The sequence below is a fragment of the Brachyistius frenatus genome, unplaced genomic scaffold, assembly GCF_029030835.1.
Source record: "Brachyistius frenatus isolate BFR_SWC_R1_liver_20210118 unplaced genomic scaffold, ASM2903083v1 Contig_16, whole genome shotgun sequence".
Taxonomy (NCBI): Eukaryota; Metazoa; Chordata; class Actinopteri; family Embiotocidae; genus Brachyistius; species Brachyistius frenatus.
Genome location: NW_027210615.1, coordinates 3,839,685 through 3,863,402, shown reverse-complemented (window position 1 = coordinate 3,863,402; position 23,718 = coordinate 3,839,685). Strand labels below are relative to the sequence as shown.

The 23,718-nt window shown below is 41.9% G+C and overlaps 1 protein-coding gene across 1 annotated transcript in view; it reads left to right on the top strand.

The window, feature by feature from the left end:
• LOC138618347 (guanine nucleotide-binding protein G(I)/G(S)/G(T) subunit beta-1) overlaps positions 1-23,718 on the top strand; it is a 34,566-nt gene extending 10,848 nt beyond the window's left edge. Inside the window, exons 2-11 of the mRNA XM_069694051.1 lie at positions 10,128-10,234; positions 10,982-11,020; positions 11,213-11,319; positions 14,657-14,720; positions 15,583-15,745; positions 16,961-17,027; positions 17,466-17,667; positions 18,288-18,504; positions 20,933-21,048; positions 21,430-23,718. Of these exons, the coding sequence (XP_069550152.1) occupies positions 10,178-10,234; positions 10,982-11,020; positions 11,213-11,319; positions 14,657-14,720; positions 15,583-15,745; positions 16,961-17,027; positions 17,466-17,667; positions 18,288-18,504; positions 20,933-21,039 (1,023 nt within the window). The 5' untranslated portion in view covers positions 10,128-10,177 and the 3' untranslated portion in view covers positions 21,040-21,048; positions 21,430-23,718. The remainder of the gene's footprint in view (positions 1-10,127; positions 10,235-10,981; positions 11,021-11,212; positions 11,320-14,656; positions 14,721-15,582; positions 15,746-16,960; positions 17,028-17,465; positions 17,668-18,287; positions 18,505-20,932; positions 21,049-21,429) is intronic.

The window sequence follows — 23,718 nt, the reverse complement described above, 5'->3', positions numbered from 1 at the left end:
GCTCTGACCAAAGGTTTTTGTTTTTATAGTTGTATTTGTTAAATGTAATGGTCAAATTCCCAGCTCCTATTGGCTAACGCGTGTTAGACAGCTACGTTGCAATGGTATGTGTATTACTCCAGAACGGTTCGGTATGAAAAGACTTCGGTTCCCTTCACTTTGTAACTTCAACAATTACCGTCAGAGTAATTGTGAGTACGTGCTCGCGGACCGAGAACAGAGATTCTAACGCGAGTTCCTCCCAGAACTTGTCGGTAGTTCACCAGTCGTTGTATGTTAGCCGTAAGATTTTTTTTTTTGCCAAATTTGCCTTTCAGCAGGGATTCTGCATCGACTCGTCACACTTTAGCATTGCGTTGTCCAGAATACTTCAGTCGCAGAAGTAAGGCAGCGGTGCCTTGTGTCATTGAGCGCACGTTGATTTTCCTTCAGCGTTTAGGTTGTGTTACCGTTGTGCAGGAAATGAAGTAGTTTCATCACACACTTACTGCCCCTGGCTCCAAATCCACTGATGTGGAAAGGTTTTTGTGTGCATACAACTCCTATGTATCCCATAAAATGCTTTTTTTTTTTTTCTTTTCTTTTTGTTCTGTGTGTGTGTGTAAAGCCAGCCCTCCACCCCGGCTCATTGACGAGGCTTCAATTGACACGTACGATATCACATACGCTCTCTCTGGCCCGTGTATGTCCAACATGGACGTGAAGGACGCTAATTGCTAAAAAAAAAAAAATGAAATGGTGTCTTTGGCAATTCCAAAAATATTAAGGCAAAAGGTAAAAGTAGTGAATTTGAGAGTTGCTGCACTGTACTGTTGTATCTTCGTTTGGGGTGAATTGTGCACCTAAACCGAAGGCACCATCATGATCAGAACTGTGGCAGCTTCTGTTTATTCGTTTGTAGCCTCAGGATTTTGCTCTACTTTCAATGGAGCAAAATGGGTTATGGAGCCCGAGGCCATTCATTTTCAATTCAGCCATTCTTCTTGAGACTTGTACAGATTTTGAATGTACCTCCTCCTCAGACAATGATTAAAGTATTGATCCACATGTTTGTCAACCTTTGCTCACTGCCTAATTTACATCATTAGAAAGGGTGGCCAGGACATGTCATAGTGCTCCTCTTGACAGCGCATTGACTGGAAAGTCGCTTGCAAATGAAGAGTTTATTGATTTTAGACACATAAACCTAAAAAAACTAAATCTTTTCCCCCTATTTTTCTGCTCAGGGTAGAACTGGTTTTGGTGATTGTTCTGATGGTCGTCACTTAGTTTTTATTACATTTTTGTACTTCCTGTGCTCATATTTCAGAGAGAGGAGCATCTGTGTTCAACCTCATGTTGTGAAGTGAATATTGCAATAAAACGTATTTAAAGCTATTATTTTGGATAGTAGAGAATGTCCAGAAAAGATGTCTAATAAATAAAACATGAATGGCTTAAAAACATGCCACTAGGCTGCTGAAAACAGTTTGTGGTGTTGGGAGCATTTCAAGGAAATTGCCTAAGAGTAACTCCCCAGTCTCGGCATAGTTTACACTGTTGTGTACATATTGTTATAAAAAGTAATAATCACAGTTGTAAAGATGCAACAATTAAAAACGACTATTAATTGATGAATCATTAGGTCAGTTTTTTCCCCCAGCAAATACACCAAACATGATACATTCTTGTTCTGGGTTTTGTACCCTCATGGTTGAAATGCACTTATTGTCTTGTCTTAAGTCGCTTTGGATAAAAGCGTCAGCTAAATGAAATGAAATGAAATGTAATCTAGGTTTGCAACGTTGATAATTTACTCCTTATTTTGAGTATTTTAGGGGTTTTGGACAGTATGTAGGATAAAACAGGAAATCAAAGGACGTCACTTGGTTTCTTTGGTCTATGGTGCCACGCTGACAAATTTTCAGTTTTCATAAAAAGATTGATCAAGGGAATAACCGGCAGATAAATCGATACTAGAAATAATCGTTGAAAAAATGTTTTTTTTGGTTTAAAAAAAAAAAAAAAAGTAACAGTATGTTGTGTACGACTCAGTCTTTCTGTGTTGAATTGTATCACCCGACCCTCCAGGCATGTTCAGCTATACTTTACGTGTACTATGACACATTTCAGCCAAATGATGTCAGACAGGATTAAAATAGCACACGGGCTGTAAAAAAAAAAAAAAGCTGAATTATTCTAAAGTCTCCTCCAAACAAGTGAGCAGCTTTGATATTTTCAAATAGTTTGGTGTACGATGTTAAACAGAACTCTTAACTCCCCAGTATAGAAACATGTCGCAGGTTCATGTTGATGCTAGCCAGGCAGGGAGAGTAAGACTTCACCTTCTCCTCCACAGGCCTGTCGTGGCCTTATATTTGGTAGTCGGAGAGAGGATGTGTGTTGGAGAGTGACAAAGTGAGTGAGAATGGACGGAGCTTTTAAAAAATGTCCAGGAGCGATGTCCTTCTGTCTTCTCGTCCTGCATCATCAGCCCCCTTCTTCCTGCCTTCTTTGCCCTGGTTTGTGTTTCAGCTACATTAACCATGCATCACTTAACCACAGCACTTAGATGGACCCCCCCCCAGCCACCCACCCGCCAGACCTAAAGAGAGAAAAACACACACACATGCGTTGACACCATCTTTTCCCCACTGTTGTACACTACTGTAAATTGTTCAAATGCAACCAGTCAACCAGCAAACAGTCATCAAGTCATATTTTCATAAAGAGCGGTCTCATTATTTCTGACGCCAGATTACAACCACAACGCTTTTATATTGAGTACTTGTCAATGCTGGATATGATCTGCTCTAATTGTTGTACTTTTCCACCTCATCCAGCCTCACAGTCCACGTTTACCCTAAAATAGGGTTAGTGGAAACTTTGTAAATCCAGGTGATGTGTTGGTAAGTTTGTACTTGGACATCTTTCTGTTCCCAGCATGAAGTTCCACTTCATTTTTTTTTATTTTTTTTTTTTTTAAACCAATAAAAGTTTGAAACTGGATTGGGTATTATTTAGACCAACAGATCTAAATCAGGACGGTTTACTGTTAAAAACAGCTCGCTGTCATATTTGAAAATGTTTGACTGATGTGTATTGTTGAAAGTGTGCTAGGTAGGGCTGCTCGGTGGTTAAGAAGTCGTTACTGTTTAGACGGGGTGCTGAGCACGGTAATTGATTTCCTAAGTGAAACAGCATAGGGGACGGAGGATGCTTTTAAATATTGCAGCGTTTTCTTTCACTGGATGAATGGCTAGAAGAAGCAGAGGTGGCTCCTCTCCAGACAGAGTGCTTTTCTGAAAGCCGATGCTGCTGCATCGAGAACCTGAACGCACCGTTCCACTTTTAGCCAGGTGAGCGAGTTTCAGAGCTTCGCTGTCCACCAGTTCACCGTTCTGGCTCTAACGTAGGCAAAACATGTCTCACCCACTAAATATAAATTTGACTTTAACAAAAAAAAAAAAGAAGGATCAAATATTGTTGCTTTTGTGACTTGTTTAAATTTGAATGGGATCTGGTGACCTTGTTTTCAATAGTATAATCGGGAAATTACTCACTTTCAGATTCATGTGTTTTTCACACATGTGCCGTAACGACAACCAGACGCGTCACAGCCGGCGTTCTCAAACCACGCGGGAGTTTTTATCAAAATGAAACCAGGCACATATAGTGGTTTGTGGAGCAGATAGCACTCAGTATGCAGCATGTGTGTTTTAATGCTTTGCAAACACGGGTGTTTTTGCCTGTAGTGTAATACAAAGCCACCACTGAAAAAAAATCAAAAGTTGTGGAAAAATATTGTGCAAGAAATAAATCAGTCCCCTCAACTGTAGGTTCGGTAGTGACCACAGATGGAGCAAAACCACATCATACAACAAACCACTTGTCACTAGACACTGTAAAGTCTGAGCTGGGATTAAAAGCACAGGGCTACTGTTAACATTACATTATATACAGCAAGGCTGTCACGGTAATGAATCCGTGACACTAGCTACTAAACCGAGATTACGCTTCTAAAATGACATAATTACAACACCTATCAACCACAATGATAAAACACGGCGATGAGTAAGTAGTTGACTTTAAAAAAAGAGGTCCTCGTTTACATGATCTCCTCCCAAGTATATAACCTGTGAGCTGAAATGTTAGTTGACTAGAAACCACATGTATAGAGAAAATAGTAAAGGATTGATTTACTAGGTTTCATCTTACAAGTACAAATTTGATTCCCCTGATTATGCGCAAATTCAAAAATGAATATTGTCGTTTTTACACTTGAGTTTGCCCCCATTCACCCAAGAAAATACACTGCGGTGTACAAAATATATTCAACCATGAGCGGTATCAGATTAATTGTGGTTTCATACCTATGGGTTCCCTCTTTCATTTCATGATGTACCCACAGTGGCTCAACAGAGCAACTTGTCTCGTGGCATCTTAAATCAGTGCACTCAGCTTCTTGCATCGAGTCAGTTTTGATTATTTGTTCGACAGCATGGGTTCGGCCTAATCCAAGTCAGACTGACCTAGTTTTGTGGGAAGTGGGGGCCCGTCCTCTGGTGTTGTAGCACCATGCACCGGGCCTCCTGCTGATCCGCCAGCCTCCCCCTCCGTCTCCTCCCTTTATATCCCCTCATTTGTCTGTTAGTATAAGCCCGCCTGTCAGGATGTCCTGTGTAACCTGTTACCGTAATGCATCTGATTGCATAGCCTGGTGCAGAGGCTGGATGGACAATGGCAAGTGGTAGTAGAAGAAACCACAGAGCAAGTATATTTGTAAAGTGTGTGCACTGTCGCCACATCCGCTCAATGTTTTGACAAAGGGAAGAGAGAGACGAGCACAGCGAAGGAAACACCCTTTAAAAGGAAACGCCTGCTTCGAGAAGCTACACACTCACTCGAAGGTGGAAGCAGCATGCTGACGCTGATGATCAGCAGCGACAGCTCCTCCACAGCCAACCAGGGACTGACCTGCAACAAAGCCCGCCCCCATCCAGACCCCGCTGCAGCTAATACTGTTTGTTTCTGGGAGCAGCAAACCAACCACAACCTAAGTGGCACTCTGAAGCACTAGAATATATAATGCTGCAGAGGCCAGTTAGCAGGAACAATCAGACAACGGAGACGGGATGCAGCCCTAAGGAGGGAAAGGGTGGGACGGCAGGAGGGCATGAATTATTAAGACCACTATCTTTATTTACCCCACCTTTAAAACACTTCTTTGTGCTCAATACATGGCTGAGACTGAAAATATCAGAATATCTGATTACGTAGTCGTGCACATTTCCCCCCCGCGTACAACACCACCACTCAAACTCCAATTTTACACCAGATGTACCAGGTCCCTATTGTTTCCTCATTTTTCATTATGTTTGTTCCAGTCATTTTCCTTTAGTCTTCGGCTCTTAAAGTCCTTCGAGGACCAATCTTTGACGGCACAAAAACTGTTTGGTAATACGTACCCTCCTGTGCAAAACTTAAACTTGTGCTCTTGTGAATTTCTAAGATTTGGGATGTGGATCAAGTACAACACGAAAACACTAAAACATGACCTCCAAAGTTCCAGTATTTGAATAAAAAAACAAAACGGTAAACAATAGTGAATTCAGACGTAGCCAAGGCTCCAGTTTTTATTAAGATTCTTGTATTGATGAAAACAATTGACAAGTCAGTCGGGTTTGTTAAAATGACTCAACGTGAAATTGAATCCTTGGCGAGAGTGAAAATATTTCACCCGACTTTGATTCATCTTCGATTGTCACCCCAGATTAGGAACATCATCAAATTCTCCTTCTGCCTCCAGTTGGCACAGATTGAGTTTGATGAATGTTTTTAAAGTTTTCTTTAGGGGTGTGACAGATGGCAGCTGAGGACAGAGCCAGCTCCAGGAAAAAACTGCCTTCATATTTTTAACCTGGTCTGAAAAGAAAAAAGACCAGTTATACAAGTACGGCAGCATCTGAGCAGAAGGAGCGTCGTACTCGACTGGGAAGATCCCAGTCGCTGACCCGGTGACATCACTTTCCATGACCATTAATCAAATGCATACATCATTATACGGGATTTCCTTATGCTGCACTGACTCTTTGTACTGTGTTTCTAGCACTCTGTACTGCATGTGCACTTTAGTACAGCGTATTTGGCCGAGCACCGTGTTAGGAAAGCTGTATTTCAGGAAGGCCAAGAAAACTTGAGTGTAGTTTAGCGTAGGCCGACCCTGTTCAGTGTTAAATGCTGGGAAGCTTACCGAGCCGCGCTCCCCTTTACCAAAGGGGTTAATTAGCAGCTACCCTCCCAATTGTCCTCTGCTTGTTCACTCTCATTAGTTTAATCTGGCTCTGTCCTCCAGCTTGCCTCTCTTGCCTCTATCCTCTTGTGCACCAGAACATCTCGCGGCCTACTCCGCTCCGAATGTCATCAGGGTGAGGCCTCTCACCTGCCCCAAAAATCTACAGCCAAACCCCGCCCGGCCATCCTCTGACTTCTGTCCCTTCACATGTGCTGCCCTGAACGTTGGGGATTCAAAAAAGTGTCATCAGAGGTCCAGTTCGTTTGCCACTGAAGTTAGTCGTACGGGACGTGTTGAATGATGTGATTGGGCGTTTTGGCAGCGAACACATTTTGTTGTACCTTAACGTTGCACATTTATGGTTTCAGAAGGGGACAAAGGGACAATTTGTTAACGGGTAAATCAAATTCTATTTTGAAAAAAATACTTTTAATTTAATACAAATTACCATTTAGTATGGTTGAAATTAGCTTTTTAAATCCGCGGCCACTGTTCCTCAATCCCTTTTATTAGGTAGGTTTTTTGTAGAGACATTGATCTTTTTTTTTTAATCATTATTACCGCGTTTAAAGAAACATCAGCAGAAATGTTCCCTTTTGTGAAGAGGATGTGTTTGGTGTGAAAATGGATGATGCATTTATGATCACTGCCTTATGGGAAGAAGAAATACCAGTGAAATGTGTGTGTGGGGGGGGGTCAAATTACACTTCCTCTCTCCTTGTCACTGTGTTGTGCTCGAGATGTCGGAGCTGATAGGAGTGGCTGGAAAATGTGAAGTCTGCTTCCCTCCTCCTCTTTCTCCTCCTCCTCCCCCACCACCTCTCTAAAAATAGCTGGCAGAAAGAGGAGGCAGTGAAGTCGAGGCTCTATCTGTTGGGCTGCCAGTGCTTTCAACACTCCCACCACCAGCAAAAGGGAAAAGGAGTCCTCTGAATCACACCTCTTATGCTAAATACTAATCACCAGCAAAGAGTACTGTTTTGTTTAATGTTTTTGTCAGCAGCTTTCTAAATTCCAACCGTTTGCAATTGACCTGTTTGGTGTTTTAGAGGGCAGGTTATTCTGGAGCTCAGAGGACATCATGTAAAACATAATTTGGCATTCATTCATGCAAAGCAGTAAGAAAGTAGCACAATTTTAGCAGAGTAATATTTCAGGGTGTTCCTGACCAGCTGCATTGATCACCTGATCTCAGACAGAGCATGTGTTTCGCTTGTTTCAGCCAAAAGTGAAGATAAAAAGCCCCTAAAACAAGAAAGAAGTGAAGACAGCTGCTTTTTCAGGAATGGCGCAGTGTCACCAGGAAAGATTTCATGTCTTTTGGTGTAAATAAGTTTTAGTGTTCTGGCAGTTTTTTGTTGCGAAAAAAACATTACTCCATGTATGTAGTAGAAATGTTAGTTTCCATTTGGTCCACTCAAACAGCAGGCTGCGCACAAACTGCACTTTGCATGGTTAAATTGGGTGATTTCATTTACATCACAACCTGTAGATTACATTTAATAAAGCACAGTAGTGACTATAGAGAAGGACTTTAACCACCCTGATGAATTCACTTATTCTGATCCACTGACAAAACCTGTGAAAAAAATGTGTCCGTCGCATCAAAAAAAATGTTTTTCATTTGTGCAGAAACATTGCAAAATAAGTTACTAGTTTAAAAAGGGCTGTAATGGCTTTACTAGGTGTGACAGACGGACGGACAGACAATATGGATGCTGTTCACATGTTGCAGCAGCGATCAGGCTTGTGTGAACAGCCAGCAATGTTTTGGCCCTGCAGACTCCTCCCACAAAAGTTGCCATGGGAAAGCACCACATCGGGAGCAGATATGTTTTCGGGGGGGGGGGGGGGATCTGTTGCCCTTCACATTGTTTCACAGCACAGTTTGGTGAACATTTCAAAAGCACAACAAAGTTTTTTACAAACGACACTTTGCGACTGATGGTACAACATATACAATCCCTGAATGTCACCAAGTCCACCACGCTGGTGACGGACGGGAATTATGTCATTAAGATTTTAAGAAATGATTAAAACAAGGAAACAACACACGGGATGCTATAAATACTGTATATCGACAATGGAAGCACACTTTTTAGATTGTGGTCAATGGCTTTAGGGTAAAGTTACTTTAGCTGTAATGTTTATAATAATTTGGTCATGAGGGACCGATGTTTCAGCACTGTTGTTGTGGACGTGTTCGTCAATGAGTGGCTCGCATCCTCCACCTGATTTTAAATGTTCAAGTTTTAAAGTTTGGTACAAGTTCAGGCTCCAAATTCAGTTGGCGTTGTGGAAAAAGTGGGTTTCTTTGCCTATTATACTAATCATATTACAGAGAAGACCAGACTTAGCCAGTGATATTACCATGAGACGTTTTTATCACCAAGATTAGGGGGTTAAGGCGCCTTGCTTGGATGCAGACCCAGTTAGCAGCGCTGGCCAATCAGGTGCCAGGTAGCTCCTAAGGTGTCAGACGCTTGAAGGATAAGGTGTTCATTCAGAAGGACACGGCACAGTACCACAAGTACCTCGATCGGAACCAGAGAAAAAGGGAGGTAAGGTGTGCTTAGGGTGCAAACGGTGCTGTAGTTAGTCTGTATTTGACTGATTGCCAGGGAGGTGGTTTTTTTTAATTTTTTTACTGTATTTCCTTTAAGGAAATGGAGTTTTGTGAAACCATGAGATCAAAAATGGTCTTTCGGTTTGGTTTGAGGAGAGAGCATAGAAGGAAGTCAAATCTTACACTTACTTGACTGGATGTGTTCACTGAAATTATAATTCATTTCAAAGAAAAGCTCTGTTGGAAAGTTTTACTTGCTGTGATGGAAACTCGCGCGTAAAGTAGTAACGAGTGTACCATTTGGAAATGTCTTTTTCCACAACGTCTCCAATCCTCTCAGTCAGAGATCATATTAGTTTCAATAGTATCTTTTATTTAGTTTTTGGTAGAATTAGTCTTCTTTCCATGGATAGTGAAAGTGTCGGTGTTAAGAGCGTCAACCAGAGGATTGGGGTCAGCGGGATAGCCACTGCTTTTAGGATCATCAGCAGGTTTTGTCTTAACCGGATTTGGCTGGAGGAGCTGAATCAACTGTGTCCCAGGATTACAGGGATGACATTGGAGGAGAGTTTAGAGTCCAGAGGCCGGAGCATTGACAGCTTCGTCAAACGCTGCCCGTCATCCGAGCACCTTGGGGCTCCAGCAGTGCAGTGAAACCCTCGCCGGTCTGTTGGCGGGCCTCTCTGCTGCCTTGATATCTGGACTCTTAACCCTTTGCCTCGCTGTGACAGGCAGTAGGCGGTACGTTTCAGTCGTTGTGACGCTGTACATCAGCGTGGACTTCGAAAAAGATTTTTTTGCAAATGCATTTTTGCCTTGACCGTGGAAAAACGGTTATCAGCCGCTCATTGTGGTCAGATGTTTGCCCAAGGGTTAGCCGTTGTTTGGAATAGAAATGAGAACAAATTCAACATCATCCTCAAAGTTGTTATCTTAAGCTTAAAGTAGCTGCCTAGTGCTTGTTGCTAGGTAACAGTTTCAAGCTGGCACGGACAAGTCTTGAGCTGTCCAGAAAGTGATTCCCTGCGACTTTGTCTGGGCCTCACAAAATGGATTTAAAAGACACTTTCTGATCCTCAGCTGGGTTTTTTGTTGTTGAAGTAATCATGTCCATAAATTCATGACAGAAGACAAAGCATCTTTACACTAGGACCAAGACCGTACATGTAATTTAACAATGTCAACAGTTTAAATTACTCGGTTTGCATTTTGTGTGTTGGTACCAACTTGAAATATGCAGCATGTGCATGTCTGTATGTTGAGCCTCTCATTCTTCGTCTCCTCCAGATCAGCAAGAGTCTCGGCGGCGGAGCGAAGCACACCATTAGCAGAGGAAAATGAGTGAACTGGATCAGCTACGCCAGGAGGCTGAGCAGCTCAAGAACCAGATCAGAGTAAGTCCTTTATTGTCCTCAAGTTTGCCTGTTTTTATGGGGTTTTTCGGTTTGGTTACAAACACAGACTGACAATTTGTCCATTGAGTTGTGTCCTCCCGAGACTTCTAGATGGAAGCAGAATAAAGAGGCTTCCTGTTAATGTTCACATTTGAAAGATGTAGCATAAATGAAGCCATGTTTTCAGTTAGCTTGCTGCATAAAAAAAAAAAAAAAAAAAAACATCTTTACAAATTGAATAGCCAGTGACTGTATGATAATACATACATAGGCTCAAAGGATCAGATTCACTGAAACCAATGCCTGCAACACTGCCTCTCAGCCACCACGCAGCCGTGGGATGACAGCAGTCCGTCATGACCCTCTACTCCATTTCACACATGATTGCAGTGACATGAAGTAAAAACTGTCTGTTTAATCCTCCACCGGCTGCTCATTAGCATCATTTTAGTGATTCCATTGAGCAAAGTTTACATCTTGTCAGTTGTTGTTTTTTAATTGTATTGCAACAGAGTTGCATAATGACATTTATTATTATTATTAAAATGGGTACTATTAATACAGTGCTGTTAAGCTGATGTCACACATCTGTATAATCATTTTCACTGAGTTTATTTGATAATGAATTTGTCCCAGACATACAGACTGCGATTGGAGTGAAACTGTCTTTTTTGAAATATGATGAAAAGTCTCCTGGTTTTTAACGTAAAGAACGACGTAGAGATTGACTGGGTTGTTGTGTTTCAGGATGCCAGGAAAGCGTGTGCGGATGCTACCCTGTCTCAGGTAAAATACACTAAAAATCAGCTTTAATGTTTGTGATGCGGTTGCTTATTTATAGAGTGCTTTTTCCTTTTCTTTTTTTTTTTTTTCTTTTCTTTTTTTTACTGGGCGAAGCTACACGAGGCTTGAGTGCTAACAGCAGAAAGCTTTAGAGCGCTCTCAACGTGACCTTTCCTCTCTCTGAATCCTGTTTAGATCACAGCTAACATTGACCCTGTTGGCCGAATTCAGATGCGCACTAGACGGACACTGAGGGGGCATCTGGCTAAAATCTATGCCATGCACTGGGGCACTGACTCGAGGTAATTTCATTCAACTCCATTCTGTCCATTAACTGAATATTTCATCCCGTCAGCCTAAATGCAGGAAATGGATATAAAAGCTTGCTCGACTGTCTTTGTGCTTCGCACTTCCTCCTGAGGGTCCCTCGTCAAATCACGACACTCCACAATAGCTCGACTCCACTCGGGATCCACAACCGGTTCTTTTTTCTTTACAGCTGTCCAAAGACATCTATCATATTAACATAAACTCTGTGTTCAGCTCAACAGCAGGCTATTTGTGCACATGCACTGTAGGTAATGCATTTACCACTGCGACTGCTCAGCGGACACGCATCAGTCCCTGCGTCCGCTGTGTTGTGTGTCTGCGTGCTGTGTTTGTGTGCGTTGGGGGTGGGGTATGTGGGTAGGGAAAATACTCAAAATGGAGTCAGCCTTTGTTAAAGCGAGAGTTGAGGCTGATAGACGAGATGAAGCAATCCTCCTCATTTCACACAAGGCCTTCTCCCGAGAGTTGAACCCACCTCCCACCTCAGCAGCTAACAAGTTAATCGCTGCGGCGCTGCTGTGCGAGTCCACAGAGACACCGCTGCAAACTGCTCCGTCACCTCGTCCTCCGCCAGTCCTGTCCCCAAGAAGAAGTCTGCGTTCACCCTGTCAGCTCTTACTGTTGTTACATCTGTTAATGTTTCACCTTCCAGAGGAAGTCACGGTGTTTATTAGACTCCCTGCTGGGATCGAGCCACCCAGAAAGAAGGTCGGTCGCCTAAAGATGTTTTGACCCAGAGTCGAGGCCGGGTCTGCTATTTTTAGCTCCATGGAGACGCTACTTGAATTAAGACGGCGGTGGATTTCCAACAATTTGGCAAAGAAACCCTTTTAGTTTTTTCGACTTCCCAGTCAATAAAGTTTGAGTTACATTTTGTGGATGTAGCACGATGTGGAACAAAAACTTATAAAGGCTGTAAGACAAAAATATGTTTATATTATTATGAAATAATAAAATAAAATAATCTTTTTTGTGGTCAGAAGCTCAGATGTACCGTTTCATGATCATATCTCAAACAAAAGTGTCGAGTGGGCCCTTTTCATAATTATAATGGAAGTACATGGATGGGCAGCTTATACGTCAGCACCTTACTAATAAAACAAGCAGGTTTAAATTTTATAATTCAAATCATTACTGTACGAGTGCTGATTTATCAAAGAAAGAGTGCATTTCTTCCTTTTTTGTTTATTTCGGTGCAAGTGAGAGGTCCAAATATTTTCTTCTGGTCGAAAAATATTTTTTTCTGGGATTTAATTTTTTTTTTTTTATACCAAACAATAGTACTTTTTGTTGGCCTCAAAAGAAAGCTTGAATATAGAACAAAATAACCCCGATCCACATGAAATCAGTGAGTCATAACTCCTGTCCCACATGAAAAGATTTCTTCATAACCACCAGTTGACCTGACAGTTAAGTTTCTTTTTTGTAGTTGGAAAAAAAAGACTTTCCTTTTTACATTTCTGCAGTTTGGAGTTAAGAGAACTTCTCAAATCAATGCTGAATTCAGTTTTTGGTCATTTTTGTTGCACACTAAAAACGCTGTATTTGATTGACAAAGTTTGCTCGCAGTCAACCCGAAATATCTGTGGAAAGATGTAAAGTATTTGTCAGAATGTTTTTTTTTTGGTTTTTTTAAATGATAGTTTCTAAAAACCTAGTTTATCACACATGCAAATTAGCAGAAGTTCATCACAAGAATAGTAAACATTCAATGTGGCCAAATCGAACGTTCTCCTCCTTCTTTTGATGCGGTTCACTTTTGATGCGGTTCAGCTTAAAATAAAAATCGGCACCGCTCCCTGGCCTTCACTGAGCCACTCGACAGCCTCGGTGTTACTCAAACCGAAGTGATGGTTAGGGAGCAACACGGTTTGTAAATTCAGAACAGTTTTAAAAAGGATTAGTGCATGATGGTTAAAAAAAAAAACCGAAAATCAATAAATAGAATGGTTGGATTTGTTCACCTTGTAAATCGTCGGGTATCTCCTCCCAACCCTGCTGATGTCAGAGCTCAGTTCTGGCTGGAGAGTGAGCACCTGGAAGTGTTGCATCATTGTCTCCCAGCTGGCACGCCCACAGTTCACCGGAAGTTGATGTGGAGTCTGATCTGAACTTAGTACATTTGGCTGCTTCTGACATTATCCCACACCACGAGTTTTTTTTAAAATGTATTTCTTACTTGAGTTGAATGTGTTTGTTTTAAGGCCAGGGAGCTGATGACTCATTTTCTCTTAGAATTCCCAGCACAAACCTCTCTGTCCCTCACTTATTATCTGCCAGAGTGCTCACATGTGAGCGTCTTCCCGCCAGCCTGGTAGTTAATATGTTCAGTCCCAGCAGCCCTCGGTGTGTTCACTCCTTTTCCTGTTCCTGAGTGCACTGGGACTGTCGCTGTGGTTACTTTTGTTGGATTCACCCAGATAGCAGAGCAAAGCCGCAGAGGTACCTGGGAGCTGTCTCATGATGCAGGCTCCGTACATTGTGTTTTTGAACCACACCAAATGCGGAAATAAATAAATAGTCCTGAGAACTCGAGAGTAGAATCGCACAGAAATAATCTGTACACCGGCTATTGTCCAGTTTAGGATCACCTCCATCTATTCTGTGGAATATCGTAATGATGATATAACTTTAAAATAATGTTGTGAAACAAATATATCTTTAATACAAGTAGTGAATTAAGAGCTTTTAAATTCAATAGCACGCATGATTTACCTGCTCAGATTTCATCCGTTCATTTTATTAGTAAACCCAAGTTGACGTGGTTAAAGGAAGGTTGAAGAAGAGTGTGCACAACTAAACTTATCATATCTTTATTGAACATTGCAACTCTCGGTTTCCATGATGGTCCTACAAGTCGCCCCACCTCTCTACCCATACACACACGTAGACAGCTAATTGGATCGCTTTATATCTTGTTATATTAAATCAAAAAAATACATTATCCTGCTTGTTATTTTCACACTCACAATTACAAATCCAAAATCAATAAAACAAAGTACATGACTACTGCAAACCACACAATGTAAAGTTCTAATTGTAAGTGTTGGACAGTTGCACGTTTTCTTTGTGTTGTACTCCAGGATTTAACATTAGGAACTGAGCACCAATTTATTACAATATATTATCATAACATTCATCACAGAATTAAATGGAAGATGCAACCTGTTCTGTTTGGAAAGCGGCTCAGTAACCGCGTCCATGTCATCGCTCTGCTGGTTCAAACGGACCGAGTCATTTTCCTTTTGGTTTGAAGGGTCATTTTAAAATGTTGCACAGTTTGAGTCGTCCTGTCTTTCTCTTCATCAGGCTTTTGGTCAGCGCCTCCCAGGACGGCAAACTCATTATTTGGGACAGCTACACCACGAACAAGGTAAAAACACCATATTCAGAGAACTGAACCGGTCTCCGTGGACTGTACACGTGGTGCTTTCTTTTACTTTTGGAAAGAAAGTTGCATGCGGTTTGGTTTAATGTGAATCTGTTTCGAGTTCAGACAAGCTGTTCTGTTCTGTTGTGATTGGCTCAGTGAACAGTAACGTTCCAACGTAGAGCAGTGAAACAATTAATGCAAATTTTTAACATCGAAACAGGTTCAAATGAAGAAATAAGAGGTGATCAAATATCACGTCGTTGGTCAACTTGCCCGACGGGACTTTTGACTTCTGAAGTTGATGTGCCAACGATGCCGTACGTCTTTAAGTCAGATCTAACCAGGCTTTAATCTCACAGCCAGTCTTAAACCCAGAAAGGCAGCGAGCACGTCTGATATCTCTTTTTACTGGAGCAAACCACAGATTGAAAAAGTAATTGAAGCGACATGGCGATATGAGACCCGACTGATGCCACAGTAACAAGTAGCAACGTGAAACGATGCGGACGGTTGACTTTCAGCAGGTTTCCAAATGACTTGGTTTGTAAATAGTTCTCAGATGAAGCGTCGTCTTTACCTGTCCATCAAAGATGAAGTCATCAGTAGTGATTTCTCCCACATTTCTGGCAGCTGGATTCATTCAGTGACAAACTGCTCAGTTCATTATAGTACAATTCACAAGTGTTTTGAGGGTGCCAAGTAATGCTATTTATAGTGTGTATTGTGCCCTTGAAAGGTTAAGTTAATGTTGCAGACAGACTTTGTCACATGCCCTCCCCCTCCCCCCCTCCCCTCCCCCCGTTCCCCTCCTCCATCTGTCGCTGCATACTATCTAATATTAAATCTTCCTCCCCTCTTCCAGGTCCATGCCATCCCATTGCGCTCCTCCTGGGTGATGACGTGCGCCTATGCCCCCTCTGGGAACTACGTTGCCTGCGGCGGTCTGGACAACATCTGCTCCATCTACAACCTGAAGACCCGTGAAGGAAACGTGCGCGTCAGCCGCGAGCTGGCCGGACACACAGGTAGACGTCCATCAGCTTTTTACCCAGCAGTCTGACATCAGTAGAAAGTTCACTTCAACAATGAGTTTCATATTAGCAGTGGCCAACTACAAAACATCTTGAATTATAGTTAGGTTTTAGGTATTATAAGCTAGAAAGGATCAGCAGTCCTTCTACTAGTCCTGCAGCTGGAACACTGAATTGTCCAGATGTGTCTGTTGTTTGCATTTGACAGTCCCTGATATGGACTCGTCATACTGTGCTTAGCAGCGACACGACATTTAACTTGAAGCAAGTTCTCAAAGAATGTTTGGATTTCAATAAATTGATGTTAAATGTACTGCAAGACACATCTTGAACACATCAGCAGACAGAAACGATTAGTAGACACCAGCCAGCATGTTCACGTTCCCCCAACCGCCCCGTAGTCCTAAATATTAAAGGACAAGAGAGGTCCGAACGGTCACGTCTTGAGAGAACGCGCCATTTGCTGCAGTTTTTGGAGACTTTTTTTTTTTACACTTCACATTCAGGTTTGAATCTGTCTCTGCCTCTGGGTGGAGAAGAAATCCTATTGATCACAACTAATTCAGAAAATGAGGTATAGAGTATAGATCAGGCAGCAAGAAAGGGACACAGGAGTGTATTTTACATGTATATTTTGTCCTCCTACAGAAAACCAGTCAAACTAACACAATTCTGTTATTTGCTAACATGCAGCGTGTTGCTTTTTCCAGGTGAGCTCCGTGGAGGAGTGTAAGCCGAATTATTTTCACATCAAAAAGATGGCAGTCACATGGCGTGTCTGTCTCCATTAAAAACAGGAGGTGGTCGAGCTGTATTCCGGCTCGAACTAATGAAAGTGTTGAGCTCTTAGGCAAGGAGCATTCATCTGATCAGTGTCACATGATGCAGGAAGTGTGTCAGCATTTTAGTTCCAGTTCCCTCACTATAGGGAGGGGTATGTTCACTCAGCCGGCTAGTACAGGATGAATTCTGGAAGCAAGTCATGAACCAGGGGATGTCCTACACTATTCTTTCATGGTTGTGAATTTGTCAAATCATTTCCCTCAACTCCAGCGCGCATATTATTCCGTGACTCTGTACAGAAGAATACATCTTACTGCAAATCATCAGGACAGAGAGAAATGAGATGAAACCTGAGCCTCTTGTTACTCTGAGAAAGAAAGTCCATCATTAAGGAGATATTCAATCAGTGCGTTTCACTCCTTTCAGGTTACCTGTCCTGCTGTCGCTTCCTGGATGACAACCAGATTGTCACCAGCTCTGGAGACACCTCCTGGTGAGTTGGGATATTACATCCTGTACAATCCAACACACCTCAATCAGAAAATGAATGCCTCAAATTACTGTAACCTGGTTTAATCTAAACATCCCGAAGCCTCACGTGTAGAATTAGTTGCAGGTGTTTATGTTTGTGTTTTAGGTTTTTATGGTTGCCCACAAAATGAATGGAAACACAACGGCCACGTCAGTTTCTCACATTGCTATTTACATTCCCAGTCAGCACCGTCTTACTCTTTAATTCCAAACAAACTATAAGCTTCAAATTTCAAGTCTTTCTCAATCAGACTGCCGTCATACTGATATACATACCAAGCATGAGGTCAAAGGTCACCAATCACCTTCCATCTCAAATGACACTTTAGTACATTAAAGTGCTTCAGATTTGTCTATATTGTTGCCGCTGTGATGTAACGTCCTCTCGTCTTCCTTGCAGTGCTCTGTGGGACATCGAGACTGGTCAGCAGACAACTACATTCGCTGGGCACACCGGTGATGTCATGAGTCTCTCCCTGGCGCCCGACACCCGGCTGTTTGTGTCTGGAGCCTGTGATGCCTCAGCCAAGCTCTGGGACATCAGAGAAGGAATGTGCCGACAGACCTTCACTGGCCACGAATCAGACATCAACGCCATCTGCGTACGAAAAAACACACGCGCACACACACACACACTGACTTATATACAAATCACATAAGCGAGTCAGGTCCTGAGTTGTTTAATTGATATCCAAGCCAAGTCTGTCAGAGCAGGTCTCAGGTCACGGAGGTCTCTACAGGGTAGTCTCGTGTGAAGTCTGGTTTTATAAGCTAATTGAAAGCCAAGATGCAAATTCTTTTCTCTCTGGATGGCGACCGAACATTCAAATCCAGTAACGCTGCATTTGACTGTTTTTCTTTTAAAGCTTTTTTTTTAATTTATTGTGTCCCTTTTGGAGCGGAGCCCAAATCATTTCTGAAATGTTAATACTTTTCTTTTAAAGAAACACCTGGAGTTCAAAGGGAGTATTAGATAACCGTTACAGAAATAATATTCCACAGACTTTTCTCTCACAGAGATGAAAACAAAAGAAAAAGGATGTGGTGTCACATATCTCCCCTTTTAAGAGAACAATGACACAGAACAGGTTGAGCTCGTTAATGTTGGACAGCTTCAGGACTCCGTGAAGGCATCCATGAAATGTGCTGAAATCACTCTGACGTAAAAGGAAGTATGCACACGAGTACGAAACTTCAAAATCCCCTCTGACCCTCGTTGCAGTTCTTCCCTAACGGCAACGCCTTCGCCACGGGCTCAGACGACGCCACCTGCCGGCTGTTTGACCTGCGTGCCGACCAGGAGCTGATGGTTTACTCGCACGATAACATCATCTGCGGTATCACCTCCGTCGCATTCTCCAAGAGCGGCCGCCTACTGCTGGCCGGCTACGATGATTTCAACTGCAACGTCTGGGACACTTTGAAGGCCGACCGTGCGGGTAAGCTACGGAATGAACGTTACACTGACAAACAGCAGAACTATATTCTGAAAGACTCCAGCACATGGTGGGGGATTGGTTAGTTCTCCGGCAAAAACCCACTTCTGGCTGGTGATCTCAGAAGATTGAGGTAGAAGAAGGTAGATATTTTATTTAATGCAAGAAACAAACAACACACGATGATTAGTTTGAGATGGTGCTGTCAAAAGTCCACATCAGAATTATAGTTGCGATACGACTGAACTAATACTTCAACTTGTTCAGGGAAGGATGGTCCAAAATCCTGGAGAGGTTTATCACAAATGCGCTGCCATTGAAAGTGCCAATGGTTTATTTATTGAATGTAGTAATAATACTCTTCAGAGAGTTATTAATAGCACATATTTTACATTAATATAAAAATATCAAGCAAGGCGGCAGCAGAACGGTTCGGACTGAGAAAACCGTCAGGTCATTCTTCTGTGACCGGATCACTCTGAAAACTCAACGTTTTGGTTGCCGCTTCAGAAAAGTAACTAATTTGATCTGCAAAGTTTTTATTGATAAAGAAAGTCCGGTTGCGATTCCCCGCCCAAATGTTATCAGGTTGCCGGGTGAACTCTGTGCTCCTGATGGACGTGGTTCTAATCCCACGTGAGCGGGTTCTCTGTCAAACAGTGAACTTTTATGGCCTCGCACTGGAAATGTGTCCCGTTGAGTGGATTGCGATTACCGTAAGTGTAAGAAGCGGGTGGGTGGGTTTGTTTACTCCAGCGCACTCATCTCGTCTTGTGCCGTGTCAGCGGAAGTGATTTTCTTCTCCTGGACTTTGTCGTGACGTGACCATTGATTCAGATCTTGTGCACCTTTAGGTTGAAGGCGTCACAGCTGGTCAGTCAACTTCCTGTCAACATTTCTAAACTGATCCGTGTAGAGTTTAGTGTGTGGCGCTGCTCGTGGAAACGCAAAGATACCCGGATCTTTTCGAGACACTGAGTACTATAGAGAAGAACAGAGCTGCGGCCGTACGGGAAGTCCCGCCGGGCCGCTTCATGCTTGTTGGAATAACCGGCGTGACTTGCTGGACGAGTGTTTGCCACCAGGCAGCTCAGGAAACATTTGGAGGACGGTGAAGTGGTGTGATCGTGTAAAAGATATCTTTTTCGCCATCAAACTGAACTGAACGTTAGATTTGGTGCAAGTCAAAACACACATCGGCAGCAGTGCAGCGTTCCTGAACTGCTGCTGAGCCAGCAGGTCAGAGTTCACATCTGAATCCAGTCCACATTATTTTACTGCACTTTAAAATCCCCGTGGACCACAATCCTTCTGAAACCGGACAGAACGGAAGTGGGGTTTGTTTTTTTTAACAGAAGAATGGGACAAAAATAATGTGTCAATCAAATATGTCTTTGGCAGATATGATAACTGCTGTTATTGGTGCCGGAGGTTTTTCTACTCTGCGGTCTTTTCTTCTTTTCTTTACTTTTAGCTTCTTTTCTTTTTTTTTTAATTAGTAGATAGTTTCGGTGAATTGACAGATTTGTTTTCACTTCGAACTTATTTCTCCTGTCAATCACTGCAAATATTTATGTTACCACAGTAGATGGCCTTTTCTGTTTCAAAGACGAATTTAGGAATCATGTTTGAGCACTGTTGATCCAGGTTTGGAGAAATTCGTACTTTAATAGGCTTAAATTTAAGATGGAAACCTTCCTTTTATATTTGTCACAAATGCCACGTGACAAGTTTATTTACACAGGAAGTGACTCCTTCATTTGAGATCGTGTTCGCTGTATCCTCCATGATGTGACATCACAGCACTCGCTGGGATTCCCGTCGTGCTTCAAACAAAACCCTAAAAATGATCTTTGACCGCCGAAGCCCGAATGCAGTGAAATAAACAGCTGATTGTTGAAGGGTTTCTGCACGTGTTATTGTATAAGCAGTTTGGGCTGTAGTTACTTTGTAGTACTTTGTAGTACTTTGACAGAAGTGCCTGCAGATGGGTTGTTCACATTATGCGTGCAAAACCAGGAGAAGATTCTAATTTATTTATTCATTTTAATCGGAGAATAAAAAGCATCAGTTTCCATGTGGGAGAGCAGCGAGCGTCACCTGCTCCAGCGGTGAAGAGCCCCCGTGGAGGCGTGAATACTTTACAGTTATTGACTGCATGATGGGACAAGGATCAGAGGAGGCTCACAACTGAGCAGACAATTTCCAATCGCCTGACACACGCATGCACTGATTTGACCCGCCGGCGGGTGGAAGATCGAGAAGCTCTTTAGCGCTCGGTCGGCTCTGAGCGTCTGGAGTCTCCGCTGCTGAAACCCGTCTCACCGTTTACAGACACGTCATTGATGTACAAACGTGTCTTCGTGTCCAAATGTACATCCGCAGACTGAGCAGGTGTGTTGCGGCGTCTGAGCCTCTGCTGTCTCCGCAGGTGTCCTGGCCGGTCACGATAACCGGGTGAGCTGCTTGGGTGTCACTGACGACGGCATGGCAGTGGCAACAGGGTCCTGGGACAGCTTCCTCAAGATCTGGAACTAGAGTCTGAAGGTAAACCAAGACGTTCAGGGATGGTTTGGTGTCCTCGTCGGCTCCACCGAGCCTATAAACAGTTTGGATTTACTGCCATCTGGAGGTTGGGAGTGAGAGTGCAACATGCAACACCAAACGTCAGACATGATGTCACGTTACTACCGAGAGCCTCTGTTGAATTTTACGGTTTCAAATGAAATGTTTCAAGCAGATTTTTTTTTTTTTTTCCCCTGTCTGATAAAATTGCAATTTTATTCTCATATTTTATAATTAAATTGAATTCTACACGTCTCAAATGAAACTGACAAACTCTGATGTGCACATATGATCAACGCCTGATTTCATCATTTTTCCATTTCTGGAGTACTAATAGTCAAATCCTGTGTTTTTATTTCCCAGATGGCATCCGGACCCCAAAGTTGAGTGGAAGACCATTCCTACATCACAATGTTCAATTTTATTGCATATCCAATCTTTTCGAGAAAAAAAAAAACACCATGATACTGACTCCAAACACCACAAAAAAAAACTATCAAGGGCAAAAATTCTCTCTCTCTCTGTCTCTCTCTCTCTTTCTCTCTCTCTCCCTCCTTCTCATTTAAAAGAGCACAATTGTCTGTCAATCATTCAGCTCCAAAATAAAATAAAATGTAAAAAAAATAGCTCGAGGAATTTAGTGGTTTCAAAGTGGAACGGAGGGGAAAGTTGTGCATTCCTCACACAACCGTGGTCTGGTATTGTAGTAAGTGAAAATACAAAAACCCCGCCGCCACCAAGCAAACGTGTCCTGCGTCCTCATTATGCACAGGTCTGAGTGAAGGTTATTACATGAGTGATCGAACTCTTGATAGCTTTTTGGCCATGTTTCTTTTTGCTTCTTTGTTGTTTTCATTATTATATTTTGTTGAAGAGAGGTAGATCAGTGAACTGTCAGTTCATGTTTAAAATGAGGATCAAAGCTTTGTTTTCTTTCCTAGTCTTTACACATTTTAGAGAATGTTCTTAAGTCGACAAATAAGCGAACCTTGAGATGGCGTCATTTTAAATCCAGCTTTATCCCACTGGAGAACAAAACGAGAGAATTGAGCTTCAACAGGGAGTCCTCAAGCCACTTCTGGCCCTTCTGTATATTTAGCCCCATGATACTTTTACTGTTTCTTTTTTCCAGTGTAGTCCACAAATCTTTGTTTGCACAAAAATTAAACTTCGCATATATAGAATAATGTCTAAAGAAAAAAAGTTAACTAACCAAGCACATGCTGTTTATGATAATGAATGCTCGTTTTTAAAACGAAAAACAACAAAAAAACAACAACCATTTAACCATTCTTACACCTTTTTGTCTGGCAACAGTGTAGAATAATTAAATGAAGATTAACCCATCGGATCATAATCCACCCCGCCCCACTTTTTTATTCTTTTTAATTTTTATTTTTTTCTCCCCCCCCCTCCTTAACTTTAGTTTTGTTTTCCCTGGTTTCTGTTGCCCGTGGTTGGGACCGGTGATGTGATTTGGTTGGGTAGGGAGTACCTCCACTTTAGCCCGGTTGCAATCCGGACGTTTCTCTTTTAACAGAGGTGCCCATTCCGTGCTTGGAAATGCAGTTACTACTCTGTGAATGACATGTTGTATAAATCAATGTTTGAAAATAATGATATTGAAACTTTTTAAGTTAAAAACGAAAAAAAAAAAAGATTTTGGTTGTCTGCCATGGGTGGGTTATCTCTTAGAATCGCATGCTGTAGAATTGCTTAAAAGGTGCATATGGAATTAAGTCCTTTTGATGTTTTTCTTTAAGAAAATAACCTGTTGAATATATCAATACGATGGTATTTATATTTTTCTTTTCTTTTCTTTTTTTTTTTGTTTATTTTGTTTTTGGCTACTCCGTGCATACATGATTCAACTAAAATGTCAAAGCTATGCACTTGAGAAGCAAACCCTGCAACATAAACGGTTACTTGGTCCACACTTGGGAGGGATTCCACAAATTTAAGACGTAACATAAATGTTTAAATTGTACACACATGCATATGTACATTCATTCACCTAAACATACACAATCTCAAATGGAACAAATAATTTTTCATTCCTTCTGTAGCAAACAAAAATTCCATTTACAAAGAAAAACATTTTATAACAGGTTTTTTTCTGTCCTTTAATAAAAAATGAAAAAAAAAAATCTTGCAGCATCTGAATGGCAGAATTTTCTGTTGTTCCCTTCTCCTTGTAAACAGAGACGCTCTTTCTTTAGCAGTAGTGACATTTTTTTTCCATTCTGTTTTTTCTCTGCGACATTCTGTACAAAAAAAATGTGCTGTAATTGTGCGTTAGGCCTGGAGTTGGCAAAAAATAAAACAAAATAAAAAATATTAAAAATTAATTAAATTCCCTTTCCTTTTCTCTCTTTCTCCATCAAATAACTGTAGAGCTCTGCACCCCCACTGCTCCCTTTTCACCTTTTGTATTTAATTTTAAAGTCAGTCAGTGTACAACCGAAAGCTGGATGCAAGATAGAAACTATATTAAAATGTACTGTTATTTAAGATGTAATAAAAAGCAGTTTGAGATGACCTACTGTGTTGAGTGTGATTCACTTAGAGCGATTCCCACTGAAGCTAGAATGTTGCAGACTGTTTGGTTTCCTTGTAATTATGTTCAAGTCAAATAAACAATTTCTTATCCAC